General features: G+C 41.4%; 4 protein-coding genes and 1 non-coding gene across 16 annotated transcripts; 3 read left to right on the top strand and 2 right to left on the bottom strand.

Moving 5' to 3' along the window:
- Positions 1-6: 6 nt before the first annotated feature.
- Positions 7-11,733, bottom strand: Unc-115a (actin binding LIM protein Uncoordinated 115a). 7 transcript variants are annotated; one of them, XM_018102838.3, is made up of 10 exons: positions 11,205-11,733; positions 4,592-5,592; positions 4,097-4,153; positions 3,362-3,915; positions 3,092-3,265; positions 2,896-3,035; positions 1,687-1,793; positions 1,391-1,457; positions 807-1,048; positions 7-732 (listed from the first exon to the last, which is right to left on the bottom strand). In XM_018102838.3, the coding sequence occupies exons 1-10, from the start codon at positions 11,206-11,208 to the stop codon at positions 619-621; spliced, it is 2,460 nt and encodes an 819-aa protein (XP_017958327.1). In that variant the 5' UTR covers positions 11,209-11,733; the 3' UTR covers positions 7-618. The 7 variants fall into 7 exon arrangements, 6 of the variants coding, with proteins under 6 accessions (XP_017958327.1, XP_017958335.1, XP_089113098.1 ...); XM_018102846.3 differs by lacking the exon at positions 1,687-1,793 and adding an exon at positions 2,328-2,416 and having other exon boundaries at positions 11,205-11,732; XM_089256972.1 differs by lacking the exon at positions 11,205-11,733 and adding an exon at positions 5,744-5,865.
- Positions 11,734-12,535: 802 nt separating this feature from the next.
- trbd (ubiquitin thioesterase trabid) lies at positions 12,536-16,876 on the bottom strand. 6 transcript variants are annotated; one of them, XM_089265503.1, is made up of 9 exons: positions 16,736-16,876; positions 15,428-15,679; positions 14,808-15,366; positions 14,517-14,745; positions 13,715-14,441; positions 13,409-13,653; positions 13,005-13,216; positions 12,794-12,942; positions 12,536-12,709 (listed from the first exon to the last, which is right to left on the bottom strand). In XM_089265503.1, the coding sequence occupies exons 2-9, from the start codon at positions 15,553-15,555 to the stop codon at positions 12,631-12,633; spliced, it is 2,328 nt and encodes a 775-aa protein (XP_089121629.1). In that variant the 5' UTR covers positions 15,556-15,679; positions 16,736-16,876; the 3' UTR covers positions 12,536-12,630. The 6 variants fall into 6 exon arrangements, with proteins under 6 accessions (XP_089121629.1, XP_017958389.1, XP_017958380.1 ...); XM_018102900.2 differs by having other exon boundaries at positions 12,536-12,734; positions 16,679-16,835; XM_018102891.3 differs by having other exon boundaries at positions 16,679-16,835.
- A 152-nt stretch (positions 16,877-17,028) lies between these two features.
- Positions 17,029-20,359, top strand: dmt (dalmatian). The gene is made up of 6 exons (XM_018103103.2): positions 17,029-17,353; positions 17,413-17,532; positions 17,586-17,726; positions 17,854-18,012; positions 18,066-19,726; positions 19,982-20,359. Exons 1-6 carry the CDS (start codon positions 17,029-17,031, stop codon positions 20,252-20,254), a joined length of 2,679 nt encoding a protein of 892 aa, XP_017958592.1. The 3' UTR covers positions 20,255-20,359.
- LOC115563851 (small Cajal body-specific RNA PsiU1-6) lies at positions 19,788-19,912 on the top strand. Its single transcript, XR_003980473.1, has one exon.
- Positions 20,360-20,667: 308 nt separating the features above from the next.
- LOC108652713 (protein VAC14 homolog) lies at positions 20,668-23,521 on the top strand. The gene is made up of 9 exons (XM_018102911.3): positions 20,668-20,851; positions 20,921-21,071; positions 21,242-21,472; positions 21,545-22,010; positions 22,070-22,396; positions 22,457-22,565; positions 22,632-22,928; positions 22,984-23,226; positions 23,284-23,521. The coding sequence occupies exons 1-9, from the start codon at positions 20,754-20,756 to the stop codon at positions 23,423-23,425; spliced, it is 2,064 nt and encodes a 687-aa protein (XP_017958400.1). The 5' UTR covers positions 20,668-20,753; the 3' UTR covers positions 23,426-23,521.
- Positions 23,522-23,539: the final 18 nt, after the last annotated feature.

The raw sequence follows: 23,539 nt of genomic DNA, 5'->3' as shown, positions 1-23,539 counted from the left end.
GATTCGTTTTTGTTTTTCCTTTCTGTATAAGTAGTAGGTACATTTATTTCTTTCTTTGATGCGATCCACTCTCTTGGATTAGCCGTTGTATTCTGTTTATATGAAAAAAAGCTTTCACTGGTCGATTAACTGATTGAAATTTGTATACCCAGCAGACCGCCATTAATATCGCCTGGATGGAGGGAGGATACGTTAAAGCCTTTTACAATTTCGGACTCTGATGGCAGACTTAATTGTTAAATGCTTAGGTTATACTCTGCTAGGGTACTTGCGGGTCGGCGAGCCGACGTTTTTAGTTTATTTCTTATAGAATTTAAATAGTTATCAGCGCAACTAATGCTTAAAAAAATAAATTGGAGCTGCCAGCTGGGCAGTCCATTCTTCAAACGTAACTATCTCTATATCTTCTATATACGTTTTGCCTTCTTCTTCATCTTTCTTATTTTTCAATTATTTTTTTAAAGCGTGTTTCGAAAACTGGCTGTGAAGTTAGCATAGTTTTTCTGTTGTTTATGGTTTGGGGCCTCTTTTAATATGTAGTTATGAACCACTCAAAATATTTAGGTAATTGATTTGGTTTCGTCACAAGCAACTGCTCACGAGGATGCAGCCAGCTATTTAGAAGAGCTTCACGCGTCGCTTCAACTCATTGCGCCTCCACTGCGGCAGCCTATAAAACTCCGATCGTGTGCACTGCAAGATGTGCTCAAATTCGATGTCCGACAAATGACGCTGCAATAGAAATGGAAATTTGTATATAAACGAGTACGGTCTTAAATAATTTACTTTTATCTGGCTTAGCTTACCTCCAGGTTGCAGCGATCTACGTCCGATGGCAGACGATAATTCGTTATAAGCAATATGTGATACGGATAGATCTTAGCTGGCTCGTGCACGAGCATCGAGTGCGCCATATTGGGCAGGCTGCGTCGTATGAGCCCCGCCTGCGGGTAGTGGTAGGACAGGGCACCCGAATAGGTGCTCGAAGCTGGCAAATCTCCGCCCATCAGAGCGCGCCTGTCGCCCTCTGTGATTGAGTCAACCGATGCTGCAAAGAGTAAATTTTTAGATATAGTATATTTTTAGATACAGTATCTATACTGTATACAGTACACAATATATTTATTAGCAGTCAATCTTTATCAATATTAGTCGGACACATCAGCCCAGAAGAAGAAGAATTCAATGAATTCACAAGCTCAAATCTGCAGCAATCATCGATCAGTCAATTAATCATTCACTGCCGAGTTCAAAGCAGCACTAGTTTTTAGTTATTTACCATAAAGTAGCTTCTCTGAATAGTTTAGTCTACCCTCACTTACCATAAAGTTGTGTTAGGAGTTGGCAGTAGTCAGCCAATCAATAAATTAATCAGTTCGCCGAAACTTACCCTCTGATTTGCCGCAACTCAAATCTGTGCTGTGCGTTTTGTCTCCCAGACCTCCATAGGAAAAGTCCTGCATGGGATATGGAAATGTACAATAGATTAGTTTAATGTATATCACAAAGCTGTAAGCATGCCAAAACCAATCAAATAATAATAACAAATCAAAAATCAATTGAAACAGATCTATAGATGTGTGTGTGTGTGTTTAAGGTTTCACAACTAAAAACAAATAACAAGCTTAGGCATTCCAAGAAAGTGCAAATGAAATCAAAACGGAAAATAAACTAAGGCATTCTTACAATGGCACCATGCATCGTGGCTGCGGCAGATGTAGTTGAGCTGAATGTATGAGAGCGCGGAGCCAACCCGTATCCGGGTTTCGGTACGTGACGCAGCGCGCTTACCACTGAGCCGAGTTGTATGTGGTGTATGGTGTATGTGATGGATTGAATGTAGTGTGATTGATTAAATTGATTGTTAGTGTTGTCAATCGAGAACAGTAATGTAAGTTGTAGATATTATGTGTATTTGATTAATTATGTAGTCGTCATGTATGTCATCACATGGATGTAGTTAATGTAAATGTTTTCAGGTATGGTAAACATATAGCATAGGCAAACACACATAAATAGTTGGAAAGTAAATGTAAGAGGCACAGCACAAGAAAGCAGCAGACCAACCAGTTGAGATTTGAGTTAGATCCAAGGGACCGAGTCGAAAATTAAAGTTGGAGTTAAAGCAGCAGTAGCAGGAGCAGCCGAAAGAGACAAACGTTTGTATTTTTTTAGTAAATGAGCAACCGGTGAATACGATCGAAAATGTTACTTAAAATGCTACAGATTCACATATGTATGCGGATTATTAGATAATGCTAGCTACAGGACCATTGACCGAACACCAAGGAACAGCAAAAAACCGATAACTGAGTCTCAGCACTTACGGAGCTGTAGCCGTTGCGTATGTAGGGCGGCAAGGTTGTTGTTTTGAATCCGTATCCGGGCTTCGGCGGCGAGCGATAGGAATGTATGGCTATAAACATAATCGTTGCACATATAATACAATTTGACAAACTGAATGAGGTCGCGCCTATGCTCAGTTATTATAACGAGCACTGCCAAATTGGGACTGCAAAGCCAGGTCTAGCAATGCAAACAAACGGTGAATCAATGCAGACCAGCACATAGGGTTTATTTAAGTCTTTATAATACGATTGTCGTCAATATCCGTACCTACGCCTTAAGAGAGGCCAGAGCTACCTACAACTACGACTGAACTGAGAATTAAAAGAATACTCGTTCAAAATCTGAAAATGTTTTTTTTTTTTTTTTTTAACTTAGCCTTTGTTTTTTGGGCTTTTCTTGTGCGTAAATTCGTCTGAGATAATTTTTCCCGCATACAACTATATCTTTAATAACCCTTAAGTCGTGAACGAGTATTGTACAGTCGGTTCTATCCGACAGCCACGCACGCGGGTATCTAGCCTTGATTAGCACATATCTTATGTTTACCATTGTAGCTGGGCGCATTTCCCAGCGATTTGCCCAGTGAGCCACGATAGCTAGTCGATCGATCGAACATATCGTCTTCACAGAAGGGCTTCTGATGATCCAGATTGCGTGATGGCGAGGCGCCAATGGGCGATTCATATCTATAAACGAACTTGTGAATATTTTTTTGTCTTGTTGCTTATCCTTGAGTTCTTACCTCAATTTGTACAGCGGTTCCTTCGAGGCTGAAGGAGTTCGCGATGCATTGCGCGGATCCAGATTATTTTGCTTCCATTTCCTATACTTGGCATGCTCCTTCAGGTCCTTGGCAATAGCCGAACCAATGCCAGATTTTAGCTTCTCCAACTGCTCAGCCTCTCGTTGCAGGCGCCTGTTCAAAAATGCATTAAGTAGCAGTTTAAACGCTCTAGTCATAGGTGCTCGACTAGCTAGTGCCCTGTCGATTCGTAATTCTTCTCCAACTTACGTTTGCTCCTCGTCATTCTTGACTTTGCCATTGGCACGCTTGCCATTATCGTTTTCCTCGTCGTCGTCATCGGAGACAGGTACACCCTTGTAAGTGTCACTGTAGCGTCGCCTACGCTCCGGATCCGTATAGGGGTATGGAGGAGCTGGGAAATCGTCTCTTTCGATTTTGGGCTGTTCGCCCGGTGGTGGCTTCTTGGCAGCCGGGTAATGGGACAGCTCAATGGGCTCCTCGTTATTCATGCCAGGACTTTTAGGGCGTGGCGTCTCCGACCGTATGGCATCCACCAGGACCTTCATGGCGCTGCGCGTTCGCGAATGTGGACGCGATGGTGGACGACTGCCGGCCACGGAACCGGCGTTGCTGGTCGTCGCATAGGAAGTGGGCCTATGGAAATGAGGCGACAGCGGTGTCTTATCATAAGGATCGATTGGTTTGCGCAAATAGTGGGGCGCATCGGTCAGATAGCTATAAGTGTAGATGCGCGATATATCTTCTCCGATCGGCCGACCATACTCGCGCAGAATAAGCCCCGGACTGACAGTGCGATAGTGCTGCAATATATAACAGGTATATTGATATAAACATATATGTATGTATATATATATGTTAGTTATATGCCAGACACTAGCGTGCGGTGCATGGGACTTTTGGATAAGCTTATGTATATAAAGAAACAAAAAAATCAATGCAAAAAAAAAGAATAGGAAATTATAATTAAATTATAAAACAAACCTTGCGGCTAGAGGAATAAAGTGAACCATTAAAACTCGGTGTTCTGGAACGGATGTACTGCAAAACGAACGATAATAAATCAAAAGGCAAGCTCGAAATCAAGTGGAATGAAATTGAAATGAAAACGAGTAAAAAAACAAAAGTCAAATCATAATACAAACTCAAAATAAATTGCAAAATAGGTGCAAAACACAGGTCAAGGTGTGCTCATTGTGACGGTTACCAGTGCGTGTGTTAATGTGTACATGTCTATGCGTGTATGTGTTTATGTGTGTCTACACTCAGAAAAAATCCCTCTCATGAAGCAAATATAATTTGAGTAAAAAAGCTTTAGCTTTTGGGATTTTCTCTGTGTGCACGAGTGTGTAGTGTAGTGTAGTGTCATATTAGTAGCTGTAGCTGTAGCAGGAGCAAGAGCAGGAGCTGGATGGTAGCTGCAGAGGCTCTGCAATAATTGAGGCCCACCCTACCCACACTTATTTTGTCTCCACATACCATGTCGCTGAGCGCACTGGAGCTCATGCGATCGCATTCGGTGTCTGTAAAGTTGCCATTGGAGACGCCGCCCGTGACCGAGGTGGTGCCTGGCCTACCACCGACAACGCCACCACCAGCACCGTTGAGTATAATGCCAGACTCGGAGGGGCCGGGACCACAGCGTGGATGCCAAATGGCACTGCCCTGCAGGTACATTTCCTCGCCATCGCCGAATGGATCGCCGCACTTGGTGCAGCGGGCACAGGTTGGATGGAAGTGGTGGTTGTCGCCAGCTTGGAGCACCTTGCCACTGATAAAGCGATTGCAGTAGGCACACTTGACGCCAAAGCTCTTCTGGTAGCACTTCTCGCAGTAGGGCACCGCATCCTTACCCATATACTCGCCATTTAGGACTGTGTTGCAGGACTTGCAGCAGAAACACCACACATGCCATTGCCTATCCAGTGCCACTAGAGCCTGGCCCTCCTTCAGCAGCTCCCCACAGCCGGCACAATCGTTGGGATCATAGTCCTCCTTCAGATGCGCCTTATGGGATAAAATGCCGCTAGTCGTCTGCTGCGCGGTGGCACGTGTAGGACTCTCCGCCGGCGGTGCAGGCGATTGTACGCCTGCGTTACGCACCGGCGAGGCAGATCCACCACCCGTCACGCACTGCTCGCAAAGCACCTCCTTGCCGGTGTTGGTCACCTTGCTGCCGGACTTGAATGGTTGGGTGCATTTGGAGCAAGTGAAGCACTTTTGGTGGTACGTCTTCCCCATGGTGCTAACCACCTCACCCTCCACATACAGCTGACAAGTGGCACATTTGGTGCCATACAACCGTTGGTAGTCCGGTATACAATAGTAGGAGCCATCTTTGGTGAAGAAACCGCCGGTGGCAAGGGACTTCTTGCATTGACAGCATTGGAAGCACGCCTTGTGGAAATGATTGTCAGCCACGCGCAGAACTTCTCCAGAGCACTTTTTTGTGCATTTCGCACAATAGATTTTTTGTTTACCTGTCAGAGAGAGACATGAAGAGAGAGAGAGATAGGGGAAGATTAGAGCTGTAATTCGTTCAACGTTTACGTATTCGTAATGTGGCACAGATTACGTATTCGCAAAGTTGTACGCTGATGTCATATGCATGTGATGTGATAATGCCCCAACCTTGTGCCGTTTTGCCCGACTTTAGTCTGAGCGCAGTTCAACGGTTCGTATTCAGATATCTCGAATATATAGCTGTATGAAGGAATTGTGTATATACGTATGTAGCTTAAATGACAGTTCACCTGTGTGTATATATAAATGTATATATATATATATATATATATATATATATATATATATATATATATATATATATATATTTTTTTTTTTTTCTATATATATGTATATAATAAATCTAGGCACACTTGCTCACACACACAGATATGTACCCACGCGCATTAGTCATTTGAAATTAATCTTATCATAGATAAGGCCAAGGGCAAAGCATTTAATAGACATTTAATAAGAACACTCTCAACGCAACACCTCTTTGGGCTTACATTTTGAATAGATTTAGGAATGGTTTTCAAATATGATTTATTATATATACATATATATATATATATATATATATATATAAATATATATATATATTATATTTTATATATAGCAGTAAAGGAAAGCCGAAGTAGCAACAAACATGACTCAGTGTATCGAAATGTCTTATGTGGCATATATACACTATCAATTCAAGTGCCGATTCTCTTTATATGTTTTTTGTGTGCACAAGTGGGAAAGAATAGGTGAAAAGGCAGACTGAGAACAGGTAAAAAGGTTGGCTTCAATATTTTGTTATTATTGTAATTCCTCAGCGGTTGCCTTATGTGTTTATCGTACACTTATACATATAACATACATCTGTATGTCCTAATAGATAGAGAGTCAACAAGGTGAGACTGGGGTGTAAAGATAAGAGGTAAAAGAAACAGATAAGGCAAGCAGATTCATCGATAAGTGATAAGTGAAGAGAGAAGACAGAGAGAGAGAGGCAGAGAGAGAGAGATAGAGAGAGAGAGAGAGAGCGATCGAGCGAGTGAGAGGAAAGACCATAAGGAATGCTAACAAGCGAATGGTAGAAATGCGAAAGATATGTTTACAATTAGTGATGTATATTAATAAAAGAAAGAAATAAAACATAGATATAACCTTAAATAATGATCAGACAAAATACAGAATATGTTTTTTCCAGAGCTAAAAGCTTTTTTTCTATCTTTTTTCTTTGTAAGGATGGTTTTCTGTAGCATTTTAAGGGAAAGAGGGGAATAAGAGACAGGGCCAACAGTCCGCCAGTACAAAACCAAACCAAACGAGACTAATTGCCGGTCGTGACGGATCTTTACAAAAGCGGTTTCATACCGGGTGCCTAAACAAAGGGCCGATTCTTTCAAGAGATAACAAAAAAACAAAAAAGTAATACATAAATAAAATAAAACAAAAACACTGCGATGAAATATATGAGAACATTTCTAACTTTATCCAATTTACAATTTCCATGGAAGCGCGCAGTATTCGCATTTCATTCAGGTGTGCCTATTACATACATATGTATATGTATGTATGTTTTGGTACGTTTGTTTTATTCGTAAAAAAATTTGATGAAGGCTATACCTGACTGAGTGTAAATACAAACATAAAATTAGAAATAACAACAGAACCATAACTGAAGTCTAATGACTACTGGGTACTTGCTAGTTGAGTCGATATTGTTAGTAACTTATAAATTTTGTGTATGTTTTGTTAAATTTACTGTAGACTTTTTTTTCTTTACTTGTTGGGTATAGCTTTGTGCTCCCTTGCACTTTTCTTTTGTCACTTCTTCTTTATCGTTTTTTCATTTTCTGTCTCGTTCTGCCGACAAAATAGAATTTATTGATAAGCAATGTGCCGCGGAGCAAATAGCAGCAGAAGCAAAAGCAACAATGCCGTTAGCTCGTCGCATTATAACGGTGACGTATGTCTGTCCCACTGAATGAAGCCCGCAGCTGGCGCAAACAGAAACACAATCGTCAACACACACAAATCAACACAGTCCCGCTACACACATACATAAACACAACCACACACATTACGCATACGTGTATTTCGTTTCAATTAAACTTTTTTTTGCCGCTCGTTTATTATGCAATCACAGACATATTTTCAGCGCTTCGCATATTTAATTTGGCATTTTGTTTATTGACTTTCAACAGCTTCCCTCCGTCCGCCTATTCCATTAACAGATCCATGTTAATTACATGGCCACAACTCACAATTTTTTCAATGAGTTTTTCGCTGTGAAAATGTGGCGAAATTTGTAGTTTTCATGGCAGATCAGCTTCGCTGTGGTCGACGGGTCCCCGACTATATTGTTGGAAAAAATGTTTATTGTAATGGCGACAGCGATTTTAGTGCCTCCGCTCTTGGATGATGTCATCCTCGCCGTCAGAGAGTCGGCGACCCACCACGAATTGGAGTTGGGCCACAAAAAAGTACGCACATAACCTCACAAACTGGTTATGGGAAAGAATAACATTCAGTATCGAATTTAAATTTGAGTAATGCTGAACAAAAAATTAAATAAAAAAGAAAAACAACAAGAACGAGCTTGTTTTTGTTAGCCAGGCGTAAGAGAGGGACGCAATTCCAAGGTTAAATTGTCTGGCTGGCAGAGAGGTCAACTGCAAGCCAAATATTTAATTAATTAAAGCCGCGCCCCACTTTACCGAAACATTCCAAGTCTCTCGTCGAAAACCTGCAGCAAGACGTCATCGAAACACAATACTCTGTTTTCCCACCTGAGAGACGATGAGAGACAGAAAGAGAGAGAGAGAATAAGAGAGAAAACAATAGAAAAAGAGAGCATGTTTAATTGCGAGTTATATGGCAGTAAAAATGTGAATATTGATTTTTGTGACTCGTCAAATTATACTGCACTCGATCTTAAGACATGTAAACGTCGTTTATGTTGAGAACCAAATGGCCATTTTCACTTGTGTTTACAGGGTATAAGAACTGCGCGATGACCCTGAAGAGGCCAGTGCCAACAGCAAGCACAGTCAGTCGAAGCACGCATTGCCACTGTCCTTGGCCCTGCCCTAGCGCGCGCAGACTGTGAGTGAAATGTGCGTCAAATCCTTGACGGGATAACGCCGCAAGGGCAATGCATCTGAAAGGCCACATCCGAATGACAGCAAACATTATGAGAATATAGTATATTGTGAAGAGAACAAAAAAACATGCCACATTGGAGAAGCAATCGAAATGAATGACACGCCCACACACTCATACGAATACAAAAAGTATTCGTATTTATATTTATGGTAAATATCCATAACATAATCAAATAGATATACACATACGCATACAAATATATACTTATATGTGTGTCTATTTAAAGAATTACTCATCAAATTGAAATTGTTTGGCAAGTGTTGTTTTATGAGCTTAACCTGAGGTATACATAATCTCTCGTAAGACACAGTAGAGTGAAAATACAGAGTATGGTCAGTTCAGAATAATATAATGAAGTAGTAAGGTTTCTCTTTCATTTTTTGGAATAAATCAGTAATTCCAAACTGTGAGGCCGGAGATACATTTAGCCATTCGAGCTCAAACTATTGAAAATTCCACTGAGCTGGCAATTTTAAATTGTATCCGAAGATGTGAAAGTTTCTCGTAGTTGCAAATAGGGTAATCGTTAGTCGCGTACTCTTTACAGAGGCCACTTTAACGGCTCATATTTTTGGTTGTTTGCGTCCACGTTAAGAGTGATTCCCGTATGTTTATTAGACGGAAAAAGAAAAGTGAAAAGAAAAGCACAGCGCAGCGAACTGCGTGAATGCAGAAGCTGATGATGACGCTGCGTCTACAAAAATAGCATTCAATTAGTCGAACGGACGTCGCGACGTGGAGGACGTTTCCACTTTCTCATGCAAGTGCTCTGACCTATATAACCCGTCCAGCCGAAGGGGCGAGCAAATGAGATGCAGGCGAGTGCACGACATGAACAAATCAACGACCAAATAGATGAGAAAAGTGCCACAAAGTAAAGAGGCGACTGCGCTGGGTTGGGGAGGGTACTGCGGCATGGGCAGCTCATGTCGCCCCTTTCATTTTTATTTGTGCCGTGCGCTCAACGGGGCAAACATGAAACAGAAACAAAACAAAAATAAAAAGGAAACCAAATAAAAAACCACAGCGAACATCAAAAACCACAACCAAAAGCGAGGCCCAATGTGAAGTCAATGCTCTGCGCATGAATTCATGTTGAGCAGTTGCTGTTGTTTTATACCCTGGAAGCATTGTAAGCATTGCAATCAGGTAGTTGAGCTGCCGCTAAGAGTGTATCATTGCCAACGGTTTATAGCACGTAAAGTTTAAGTTCGTTAATAGTCGATCACTAGGTATTGAAGCGTTCTATAATGGCATATATGTATGTAGATAGATAAATACCCAATGCTTATTTATATGTCTGTGTATGATGTATGCTTTATGCTGCTGGGTATCAGCCGGTCGGCAATGTTAGTAATCCTAGTGATGTTGTCTCTGGCTATTGTTAAGCCTTTTGCGTTGAGATCGTTGAACGAGCCCTGCACATTATGGACTTGCTTCCATATTGGGCCATAGAGGGGGCGGAGCGGTGGACGGCTGCCCAAGTCAATTAGGCACTCTAAGCACGCACACAACTACAAGTGTTCGCTGGCGCAGTCCAAAAGCTGAGAGCTGAGAGCTAAGCACATGAACTTAATTAGGGCGAGAGGACCGGACGTCGAGCCATAGCAATTAATCATAAACAACTGTAGGAAGAGTAGAAGCAGAAACATAAGCAGAAGCTCATGAAAAATAGAGACAAAGAAGAAACTGCAGGAGAGCTATGCAATTACAACGAACGACTTAGGTTACCATTGGATTCCCAGCTGCATTCGGTTCCCAGGGAGCGAGACGAACGGTAAATTAACAGGTATTCACGATGACGACGCCCTAACGGTAACATGTGTAATTGTAGTTGCATTTTGAATCTGATTCGCTTATATGTACATATGTACGGCCGCCAATTTGGGGCCCTGTCGTTGGATACGGTGGGCTATTTAATAGGAACCAAAAAGTTCGTTCTTACAACCAAACTGACGTCATAGCAGCTGAGAACCAAAATGGGGAGTGGACGATGAAAAGCAATCATATGTGTGTGTGTGTGAGTATCGGAGTTCGGTTTTTTAGTACTGAAGCTCTCAGTCGATGGACCTAACCAGCTGGCAGTATTGATTAACAATTGCACGCACACACTTAGCGAAATTTTACTGGTTTCCTTATAACGTGCCATAATACGCTACTGATGTGTTAATACCATCTACTAACTATATGTATATATACACATGCGCTCACATACATAAATATGAGAGCACACACAAAAAGTACAAGATAGAGCGATAGAGAGACGGAAAGACAGAGAGAAAGAGAGAGAGAGCGAAAGAGAGCGCGCCTGGCCACCCTCTTTTACTGACACTCGTGGTCTTCGGCTTTGCGCAATTTTGTTCGCTCACACACATACTTAATATATAGTCAACCGTATTCAGTGTCGGCACTACTACTACCAACGACTTACCCATTGCGAGAGATACAGCTATACTCTTCACTCTAGCGCCTGCAATATGGGGGAGGGTAACACACACAAACACACGCACGAATAAAAGGCAACAACAAGAGTGGTATTGGCGCACAGGTCACCACTACTAATTTAGCCAGACCCTTCACTTCACTTCACTAACAAATTTTTTCCTATGTTAGATTTTTTTCTATTTGTATCTTTCCCGTATGCATTCGCAATTCACGTGTATTTATGTATCAATTGTAGGTGGCTGGGGCTCTGCGTGCATGTGTATGTATGTATGTGTTTGACGCGAACTCGATGCGCATTCGACTTTCTGCATTCACAAAATGATATTGATGTCCAAAAATTCAGGAAAATCACAGTGAAATTAAGTTGTTTCGGGCTTTTCTTGCATGCTTCTACTACAGTAGCTTAACAAATATAAATTCCAATTTGAAGCTATTCCACAAAAAAAAACCCGCACAGCAACAAACAGCACCGACAAGCGACGACGACGGCAGCAACAAAGCGACTATCTTTTAAATGAGCCGCAACGAGAGAGTATCTCAGATACAATTAGAGGGGAGCCAACTAGACTATCGATATCTGAGCTGTATACTTATCGATAGAAAAGGCGGAAAATTTTTGATTCTTTTTTTTTTTTAATGCGTTTTGCGTGTACATTTGCACAATAAGCTTTCTTAAACATTATAATAATAATAGTAATAATAATAATAATAATAATAACATTACTAACAAAACTATTACAATTAGAATAAAATTCATATTCACCCGATTTGGTGCACTCCTTTCATAAAGTTAAAATTTAATAGTACATCGAGATTTTGCATAGTTTAAAAGTACATACATACTTAATTAATTATAAGAATCATATACATATATAATTTACTCAATCTTTATCAATATTTCTGATTTCTCGATTTCCATTCGCTCTTCTAAAAGATTCTCCTTTTTAAGTAAACTACTTTATAATATTGAAATATAATTTGTTTTTTCTTTTTGCTTTCTAATGTTGACAATATCTGTCCGTCTGTCTCCCACTCCGAATTACGCGAATAAATTTGACTAAAATCCACTGAAGTTAAGGTGGAAACGGATATGAAATATGTGTGCAGATTAACATATATACAAATATAAATATATATATTTTCAATATATATACGTATAGTTTTCTGTATATATATATATATTATTTAATGTATTTTTATTACATTGCTGGTGAATCCTTAGTTTGCCCACAACTACTTAACTGGTATGTATATATATTCATATAAATATATATATATATATATATATATATATATATATATATACTATATATATATACTATATATATATATATATATATAACCAATTCATTTCCAATCCATTAACCATGCGCTAAATTTCAATTAAAGAAGACCTTTCACCTTTGCCGCCGTTATTCCTCATCCGAATCACCATCGCTCGAATAGTGGCTTATCTGCGGCCGACGCACAAAGGGTGCAGTTATCACTTGTCTACAAGTCAAATCAATAAATTAAACTGTTTAAGCATATATATAAATATAATCAATAAGATATCATTGAATTTGGCGGACTCACGCAATGCGTCTATAATGATTCAGCCATTCCTCCAGCATCTGTGCCACCAGCAGCGGTCGCTTAGATAACTTTTGCTGCGCCACCAGCAGCCCCCCATCGGTGACACACACATCCAACCATTGACGCATCATTGCTTCCTCATTGCCCACCTGCAAGCGAACAACAGTGAAATCTTTCATATAGATTTGATCTTCTGTTGATTGGCACTCACTTCCGATTGTGCAAGAAAGTGTATGGGCAACAGCTTCAGTTCGCAGTCCATTAGGGGCAGATAAGTGACATCCTCGGCATCATCCCGACGACCATCGATGCGGGAGAACGGCTCCATTGGCACCAAAGCACTAAAGTGACCGCGTGTATAGCCCAGTGCAATGGGCGATTTTGTACAAAAGTTTTGTTCCCAGAATAAAGGTAGATATACACCTAGAAACAAATATATAAGAATAGAAAATAATACTTGACTACTATTTACAATCATCTAAGACAGTTGCAGATATAGGTCTTATTTTGAGACATATACGAACGTATTTCGTCTAATCTAGCAAATATATAATTAATGGCATAATTGTTGTCCTATTTAATTTTTTCGCTTATAACGTTGCATGCCAAACGTACCTTCAAATCGAGCATAGCCAATGTCCTCGCCGCGAAAACTCTTCACATATTTAACGCCGTACACAATGATTGGTCGTCTTAATATGTGGGCCAAGGCAAATATATGCAACTGCTCCAATGAAGAGCCCGGTTGGCTGGCCAAAGACAGCAGCGTGCTCCAATCCTCTTCCCACTGCGAGTCCTCTAGAGTGAAGTGCAGCATTGATGCCTGCAGCATTTCGTATTCCTTCCAGCGGGTAAAAAAACTGTGGAATATACATGAAAATATGAAGGATTTCACATGGAGATGATATTAGACCCCCTTACACGTGTCCACACTGGTGCAAAGTGTCAGCCAGCGCGCGCCTAAGAATGTTGTCGCGATCAAAGACCCCCCAAGTGGCCTGCATTGCTGAGTCAAGTAGGCAATCTCCAGCACTGCGATTCCAAAGCACCAAAAGACGTGAGCTCAGCCTTGCTGTAATCTCCAGAGACCAGTTGAGTGCCGGCGGCGGCATTTCTAACTGTTTCTGGGCATCACGATCGAGCAGTTCATCGTAAAGCTGCTCCTGTATAGGAATAGGCAGCTCTTCAATTTCTGAGGGCAGCGCGAATGTAGCATGTTTCTGAACATAATGGCATGGTAGGCCAGATTTGCGTATGCGCAGCGTATTCGAAAAGTGGCGACGTATATCCGCTGCCAGATCAGGGGCCACATATGACGGTACACGCTTAATACCCGGCCCAGAGCCCGAGATCTGTGCCAAGAGCATCGGCAACATTTCTTCGCGATGGAAACGTATGGCTAGATGGATGAGTGTGTGACCCACATCAAAAGCCGAATTACGATTCAAGGCGGCAATTTCATTGCTGGTCAACGAACGAGCCGGATTGCCACCACACGAGAGATACGCCTCCACAGCGCTGTAATTGTTCTCCACAACACCAAGGCAAGCATTAAGCCACTGCCAATCGACCTGCCGCCTGATCTGACGCTGACGTCGCTCCTGGCGCTCTTGTAGCGTATCACAGTTGTTGATAGTTTCCGAAGAACCTGTATAAAAGTAGGCCATATACATAATTAAATTAAAATACATTATATAGAGTGGAGAACTCAGTTACTACATACCTAGTTGGTAAATATGTTTCTTATTGAACGAATTGTTCGCACTGACGGTGTCCGTGTTTATCTGCTGCTGCTGCTGTTGCTGTTCCTCCTGCTGATTTAGCTGCTTATTGCTACCGGAATTGCTGGCACACGCATGCAAATCGGACTGTGAGCCAGAGTTGCTCAATTCGCGCGTTTTTCCACACATGGAGCATTTGAGACTCTTGGGCCAGTTCTCATACGTGCAGGACTGTTAAGGATACATGAAATTGTTAGCTAATCTCATACATAAAATGACTTATAACTGCTCACATTGCACGCCCATTTGGCTACATGGCACAGCTTCTGCTGCGTTGGCAAGTTCTGGTGCTGCTGCTGTTGCTGTTGGCTTGTTAATTGTTGCAGCTGCTGCTGTTGCTGGCTTTGAGATGTATTGGCTACATTATTGAGATGCGTTGAATTGGTGCAGATTTGCTGCTGCTCCAAGCTGGGACTGCCATTACGTCCATTCGAATTGGGAGCAACAGCGCCTATTAACTGCCTACTGCCTTGTTCCGTGGGGTTGAGCTCCGTATCAGACCCGCTAATGCGTAAAGCTTGCAGCGCTTCGCCGGCCTCGTTGGTCTCTTTATCCGCAGCTCCACGTTTCGTACAGCATTGCACACAGCGCAGACTGCGCGGCCAATTTAGATAGGTGCACACTTTGCAAGCCCATTTCTCACTATCAGCTACGTTGCTGTGCCGCACCTGCTGTGGCTGGGGCTGCTCTGATTGGCGTGTAAAGCATGTGGACGTGGGCTCGACAGGCAGACCTGCTGCCGCCTCCTCTGCGTTGTTGTAGTTGTCATGTATTGTCTGCGCTGGACTGAGTCTGTTACAATGAATGAAAAATGTATTATTTACCAATCGATCAAATATATCACACGTTGTACCGAAAAATATCCTCGTTCAGCAAAGGCTTGGATGCCTGGCACATTGTGCATTTTAGGGAGGATGGATAATTTTCATAGGTGCATATTTCACATTTCCATTTCTGTGCCTTGTCGCTGGTATCGCACATCTTTTGCGTCGACAACGACAAACAAATTGGCTTTAAGCTCTGGCTCCCGACGTATTACGGACTTCCACTTTTCCACCACAAAGGCTTCACTCGACTCAACACAACTTTCGACTTGGACGGCCAACTGTTTTGTAAATTAGATATTAAAATTATATATAACAAGCAAATCTGTGTATGTCAGTATATAATCCGCTTCAGTTGCGCTTACAAAGTGACCTTGAACTCACAATCCTCAATCCCCAACCCCATTCTAGCGAGATACAAGACTAGAATTAACCATTCGCTCGATGATTTGATTATTGTTTGGCTGATTAAATTTGTTGCTCAATTGAGTCAAATAGTGTTGCAGACAGCAATAAATATAAGAAAAAATGTCAATTTCTCTTTTCCATATACAACAAAACATAAATTTAAGCTTGGTGAAATTCCTTCTTTTCTGTATTTCTTAAACTTTAACGCTTTATCGGCATTTTTCCAGACATGTTTGTAAAAGTTGGTGGGTAATACTTATAAATCAGTGATCTTATAGCAGCCACAATTAAGGTTTTTACACAGGGTCCTGCCAAAGTGAATTTAGCACATCTGCCTTAAAAGTCACATTACGTTTAAATTAGGGTATTAAATATTCGAACATTTTTCTTCTCTCTCTCTCCACTCGTCACAAACAGCCTTCATTTAGCTGGGCTGCCTGCAATTGTTTGCAACGTGTGTGTGGGAGAGGAGGGAAGTGGGTTGGCGGGTTTGGGTGTATATTCTACGATGTAAATAGTTTCGCGCGAGTTTTTTCTGTTCTATATTCTTCCTCTGCCTTTTTGATGGTACCTGGTGCAAATAATACAAGGCCAATTCAGGGGGTACGACGCGATTTTTGTATATACATACATATACATATATATTTATATACAGATGTATATATGTATAACAAAATAGACAATAAGTGAGCAAAACTGATGTCAACCACGAGTAGCTCTCATACCGTGTGAATATTGACTCAAAAATGGCAGCTAAAAAAAACACAAAAAAAACAATTACAGTTACAAAACAAAGACGAGAAAACTTTCACTCGCTGGGGCTTTTTTAGTTTCTTCGATTGGAACAAAACAACAAATTTGGTTGCACTTGCCCTTGCTGGACTGTGGCTGAATGCACAGTCTGCTTATTTGCCAGCACACAAACACACCACAATTTGGAAATTTGGAATTTTAATCAAACGTCGTAGCGTAGCTGTTGTGTTACATATTAATTAAACGTCGAAATTTTGTCCCCTTTTTATATTTATCGTCACATCATCTATCAGCTGCTGCTGCGAAACTTATCTATGCTTATCGATAACATGTCCAACGATTAACTAACAGCTGCAGCTCTGTGTAACAACAGAGTAACAAAAATGGCGGGAAAGCATTTAGTTCTGCATAAATACATATGAACATAAATTGCGCTTGATTTGATAAAGTAAAACATGTTTCAGCCAAAATGGTGAAATCAACTAAAATAAAAGCACAAACAGTGCGTGCTGGAAACAAAAAAAATATATCAACAAATACCCGGAAATCTTTAACAAATTTAAGCAAGAAAGATTTTTTAGAAAGGGCAACAATAACGCCCAGTAATGAAGTTTTAAAAGGCAATAACTTGGTCCGAGTACGCAAATGTATTGTGCGAATTAAACGACTTAAGCTACAAGCAACGGATCCTACAACATACGATGTAAATAAGATATTAACTGCTGCGCAATTAAAATATGGGGACACCGAAAACCGGGACGATGCGCATGCAAGGATTTATTCATTACAACCAGGCAAGCAAAGAAATGCGCATTATTCATATTATTACGACGCTGTAACTGTATTACTACAGGTGGTTTTCAGGGTATGGGAAAGGCGTCCGAGAATGCTGACAGGCGAAACGTCAAACTGAAAGCTACGGACAAAACGCAGGCAAAGAGTTTGAGCAAATCCCAGTCCACACAGCACTCAGGTAAACTATAAAGTAAACGTACCATATGTATCTAATCGTTTACAATATTTTAGATTTCCCAATAAAACCTTGTCGAGTACGCATCCTTCGCTTCGCCAATAAGCAGCTAGAAAAATCACAATCCGATCAGTTCGCAGATGCAGGCAAGAAACACCGGGACGACAAGTCGGTGAAGAATTTCACTCTGCACGAAGGTAAGCAAATTGCGTACGTACAATAATCAGTTAAAGGCTCACAAAATTTAAGAGCATATGCAGATAGCACTCAGGTAAACGTATATGTAAAAGAACCATATTTATCTAATCATACATAATACCTTAGATTATTCGATAAAACCTTGTCGCGTACGAATACGTCGCTGTTCCACCGTTCAGGATATTGCTAAGAAGCAGTTAGAGAACCAACCACCTGCTCGATTCGAAGATATTGGCAGGAAGCGTCTGGATGAAAAGCCGGCGGGGAATTGTCCGCAGCATCAAGGTAAGCAATTAACGAAATGCCTAATGATCAGTTAACCATTCAGAACGTTTAAGGTAACGTCACCGTAACACGTCGAGAGCGTATCATACGCGACGCAAATGTTCAGGAAACGTGTCAGAACGAGCAGAAGAAGTTGATCATGCCGCAACGTGTGCCGCGATTTTTTCATCGCGATCAGCCGCCAACCAGAACCCGTTCTTCGGTCACAAGGCAGGTCTATGACTTTCTTTCACAGTCCCAAATCGAAGACGATGAAAAACCCGATCCGGCGGCGGATATAATAAAAAATATGATTGAAAACGGTCGAGCCTGCGCGATGACTCGCTCAAAAACGGGGAAAACGCGCGCACGCGCTGTACGTAAAAAAGTGCGTCCAGTGGGCAAGCGAAAGCAGTGCTCCATTCGCAACGTGGATGGAAAGGAGCCAATCATTGCTCAGGAGACGGAGCAACCACACCTTTCACCCATCTGTGAGGAGCAAAACAATGTAAGAGTAGATATTGTACCTGAGCAAGTAGATAAACCCGTCCAGCTGTTACCAACCACTGCAGTGGCTCATAAAACAGTTGTAGAGGGCGCCTACAGTCCATTAGCGCGGTCTCTCATGCTCAATCAAACTAAGGCACAGCAATTTACGGAAAGGCGCCTTGAACTGCTGCAAATGGCCAAGAAATGTGTTAGCACACCGCTCAATGGCAGGAGCCATACAGCTCTAGATGCAAACTCAACTATATTGTCTCCTGTGCTGGGGAATTCAGGCACAAGACAAATGTCGCCGCTAACTGCAACGGCTACTCCTAGTGGCGTCAGTTCTCCTTGGCGAGTGCCTGACGAGACTCCTCTGCCTAATACCTTTGAGTTTGGCCTAAACACATCACAATTACCCTCGTACTCGAGTGATTTTATACGCAAACGGCATGTCTATTTACCCGGTGATCCTGAGTGCTCTGCTTCTATTGAACAGGATATCAGCGCCGTTGGTAACGATTCAAATGGGGAAAATGTTCCGCCACCAGCAGAAGTAGAAGAGACATCCACTGGGCCGCAATCATTGACAATTGATGATCAAGATATCGAAAATGTGGAGAATCTTGTGCAATTACCTAATCCGCGACGAGCACTTCAGTATCGTAGTCCTTTGAAGGACATCAATATATTAGATGTAGTTGTCCTGCCATCATGGAAGAAAAATGTTCAACAAACAAACAGGACCCCCATAAAAGAATTGCTGAGTAGCAATCAGCGGCAAGAATTTAATAGCAATTGTCCAGGACAAGAAACAAGCAAGAACCCCATAGAAAAGTCCATGAGCCGGAATGAGCTACAGGAAGTCAATAGTCCAGGACATCAGTGTGCACGGGATAATCAGCAACAGCAGCGGCAACGTTGTGACCTGTTTGGCTTTGAGGATTTTCTCAGTGAAGAAGATGAAGTCTGCGACCGGGATCCTAACCAAATCGTGACGAAAAGTTGCGCCGACACAACACTACACGAAAAGTTGCAGCGGTTGAAGAAGCTGCGACCTGCACAGCAGGAACTACCACAGGTATCGCAAGCCCCTATGCGACATGCTTACGATGATTTGAACGCACGGGAGCCCCGGCAGCGTAACATTAAAGATATGCTCTGCTCAACAATGATTGCTAAGGAACCCACGAATGAATCGCTGGCGTTATTTAAGGATTTCGAGCCAGAGACAACTTTTGATGAAAAGGTGAGCGTTAAAATGTTGCAATCTATTCTGCGCTTGACAAACACGAGACGCTTTTTAGTCTGAAGTATCTTTGCTGTTGCTGCGCTATATTAAATCAAAATCGAAATGGTTATTTATTTTGATTGAGCCAACAGGGCCGCTAAGATTTAAGTTCATCTTCAAGCGGTAGTAAGCAGCTCGTACAAAATTTATTTAAGCATTAAAAATAGTTCAATCTAAGAGACAAACTAATCAAATCCATTTAAATCTCTGCAGAAACCACGTCGGACTTACGTGGTGGAGAAACCGAAGCGGAAGCGAAAGCAGCGTGTGCGTGTTCTTTTCGTCGACTCAGATTCGTCGGAAAATGAGGATGAGGCCAACGAGCACAGCTCCAAGAACAATAGTGACGAATTGCCCAAAAGGGCAATGCCACCTCAAAAGCGAACGCGCAGAGATGCAGAACATGAGGCCAAGTTGCAGCAGTTTATCACGAGCTTCAATCAAGAGTGTTCAGAGGTGGAAAAGTTTCCACTGATCATAGAATAGTTGGGATCACAGCGCAGGCGTAAAGTTAACTTGTTTTCCCTTTTATGTTACCTTTTACAATCCTTTACATAAAGCTTAACTTAAAGTTAACTCTCACAAACATAACTGTAATTTTATATTTTGAATTGGTTTCAGTTTACAAATGTAACGCAAATGTAAAGATTAGATATATATGTATATATATAGCAGAATGGCAATATATACAAGTTTTTATTGAATTCCAGTTATCCCGTTAATTACGAGCACTTTTTGTGAACTAGGCCTACATCCTGTTTATGGCAATGACCATGTTTTTTGGTCAATACTGTCTATTCTATGATCATTTAGTATTTACCAATTGCCCACGATTGATTGCTTAGTGGCATCTTCGCCAAACAGCTGTGCGAGACATAGTGGCAGCACTAATCAAGCGGCTGGGCATAACAGTGGCAACACCGCGAAAAAACCAATTAAGCTTTAAATACATTTGTATACATATTTTTTTTAACATACAAATACAATGGAGCCACCGTATGCACCTTTAAGTGAGTCCTGCGCTAAAGCGCTGGGCGACAAAGTCTACGACAAGCGGAAAGTGGCCTCCCAAGAAATTGAAAAGTAAATATTACAAAGAAAACGCCCTCTTTGCAGCTGCAACAAACATACTAATCATTCATAATTCAACAGAATGGTCACTGAGTTTAATAATAAGAATAATGCAACACAAATACGAAAGTTGATCGAAGTGCTCTCAAACGATTATGCCACATCACGCGATGCCAATCGCCGTAAAGGAGCTCTGATTGGGTTGGCTGCAACGGGTTTAGGGCTAGGCAAGGTAAAAAGTTAATAAGTATTAGTCATGAATATGCCTTTAGAGATGATATGACGAATTTCTGGTTTGATTTGTAACCGGGAGATATCTATATATCTATTGCTACCACTCTCACTTATAAAAAATCGCATGACTTTATCGCATCTTTATCTTTATCGTTATCTTTTGCTAAGGATTCGGATAAATACGTGAGCGAGCTGGTGACACCCATAATGAACTGTCTGTCCGATCCAGACTTGCGCGTACGTTACTTTGCCTGTGAGTCCCTATACAATGTGGTTAAAGTAGCCCGTGCAGCCATTATACCGTACTTTCCAGAATTATTCGCTGCTCTATCGCGTTTGGTTACCGACTCCGATCAAATGGTGAAGGACGGCAGTGAACTGTTGGATCGCTTGCTAAAGGTTTTATTGAAACCATTACATGTATTACAAAATTACGATTAGAAAGAGATATTTACTGATGTATTCCTGCAGGACATTGTTACTGAATCATATGAGACCTTTAATTTAGAAGCCTTCATTCCGCTGCTTAGGGAGCGCATGTATGTCAACAATCCGTTTGCACGTCAATATGTCATTTCGTGGATCTCAATTCTGAATGCTGTACCCGATATTAATATGGTTAACTATTTAACTGAAATACTGGATGGTCTCTTCGTCATGCTAGAGGATAATACGCCGGAGATACAGCCCATGTGCGAGAACACGATTAGTCAGTTCTTAAAGTCTATACGCAATGATTCCTCGTCAGTGCGCATGGAGGATACCATCAACACGTTGATAACACACGCACAATCGCTGAACGAATTAATTAAGTCCATTGCCATATCATGGATAAGAGAATTCGTACAAATATTTGGCCCAAACGTGTTGCCCTATGCGAGTGGCATTTTCACAGCTATTTTGCCATGCCTTGAATACAATGTGGAGTCCAAGCGCAGTGAGTGAATTCAAGCAGCCATTATGTCTCTATGTAAGTAATGAAATATTTTAATTCAGACATCAAGGAGTGCGCCGTCTCTGTGAACAACTCAATGATGCAGCTGGTATCTTCAAAAGAGTTTAAAACTCAAAATGTGGCCAAAATTGATTTACGTTCGATTATGGAAGTGCTCTCGCAATACCTCACGCACAACTCAATGCACACAAAGATTGCAGTACTTAAATGGATACATCATCTCTTTTTAAATTTTCCCAACGAAATGGCGCTGCATGACAGCAATCTGAACAACAATCTTTTGGCCACGCTATCTGACAACTCGGATGAGGTGGTTCTGCAAAGCTTATGTGTGCTAGCTGAGATAATCAACTCGCAGGATACAAAGGGTGGGTGTCTCAGTGCTTGACTTACTTAGCAATTTAATAATTTCTGTGGTAATTATTTAGATCTAGATGATTTTAATAAACCACATTACCGTAAATTTTTGCTGAGCCTACTGAATCTGTTCACCGAGGACAAACTGATATTGGAAAACCGAGCCAGCCTTATTATAAGGTAAAATTACATATATTACTAGTGTTGTCGAGGTTGTTTGTGTATATTTAAACTAACTCTTTTTAGAAACCTGTGTGTTCTACTGAATGCCGAGTATATCTATCGCACACTTGCCGAGATCATTGCAGATGGAGTGCTTAATCTGAAGTTTTCCTCTACGCTTGTGCGACTTTTAAACAATATATTGTTGACCTCAACGGAACTTTTTGAGTTACGCACTAGCTTGCGAGAAATTTCGGATCCGAAATCAGCAGATCTCTTCCAATGCCTTTACAAAAGCTGGGTCTGCTGTCCAGTGTCCACGTTGTCGCTTTGTTTGATCGCTCAGTGTTATCAGCATGTCTCCGAGCTGGTTATTCTATTGTAAGTGACAATCTCATAATTTTCCCTTTGTATTATGTAATGCCTTGTTTTTCAGCTCGGATGTTGAGATTACGGTGGAGCTGCTCTGCGAATTGGACAAGCTGGTTCAGCTCATTGAATCTCCAATTTTTGCTGCCTTGCGCCTAACACTTGTTTCTAAATCGAATAATTGTGCTGATGCTCAATATTTGGCACATGCGCTCTTTGGAATACTTATGTTGCTGCCACAAACTGTGGCTTTTGAAACTCTCCGTAATCGCCTGCAATGTGTACCCAACTATTGGAGTCGAGCGCCCATGTGAGATACCCTAAACAAAATGGGTATATATATACCAAATAACGATTTTACTTGCAGTGATGAGCGCAACTCTTTGGAGTACAGGAGCGGCATCGACTTTACTGCACTTCGGGTTCATTTCATTGAGCGGCAAAAGTCGCAGCGTGCCCAGCGTCTAATACAGAGGAAACGTTCCGTAATTACGCCGGATATTAACTAATTCAATAAAAATGAAGTATTTTATATCTGTGATTAAGCTAACAATAGGCATAAAGCGTAATTTTGAAAGCATTTATAAATCTATGTCATGTTTGCAGTTGAATGTTTCTATAAG

Source organism: Drosophila navojoa, chromosome 2 (assembly GCF_054131105.1).
Source record: "Drosophila navojoa isolate 15081-1374.11 chromosome 2, UAZ_NAV_1.0, whole genome shotgun sequence".
Taxonomy (NCBI): domain Eukaryota; kingdom Metazoa; phylum Arthropoda; class Insecta; order Diptera; family Drosophilidae; genus Drosophila; species Drosophila navojoa.
Note: the sequence above shows the minus strand (reverse complement) of the source record. Positions and strands in the feature narration are given on the sequence as shown.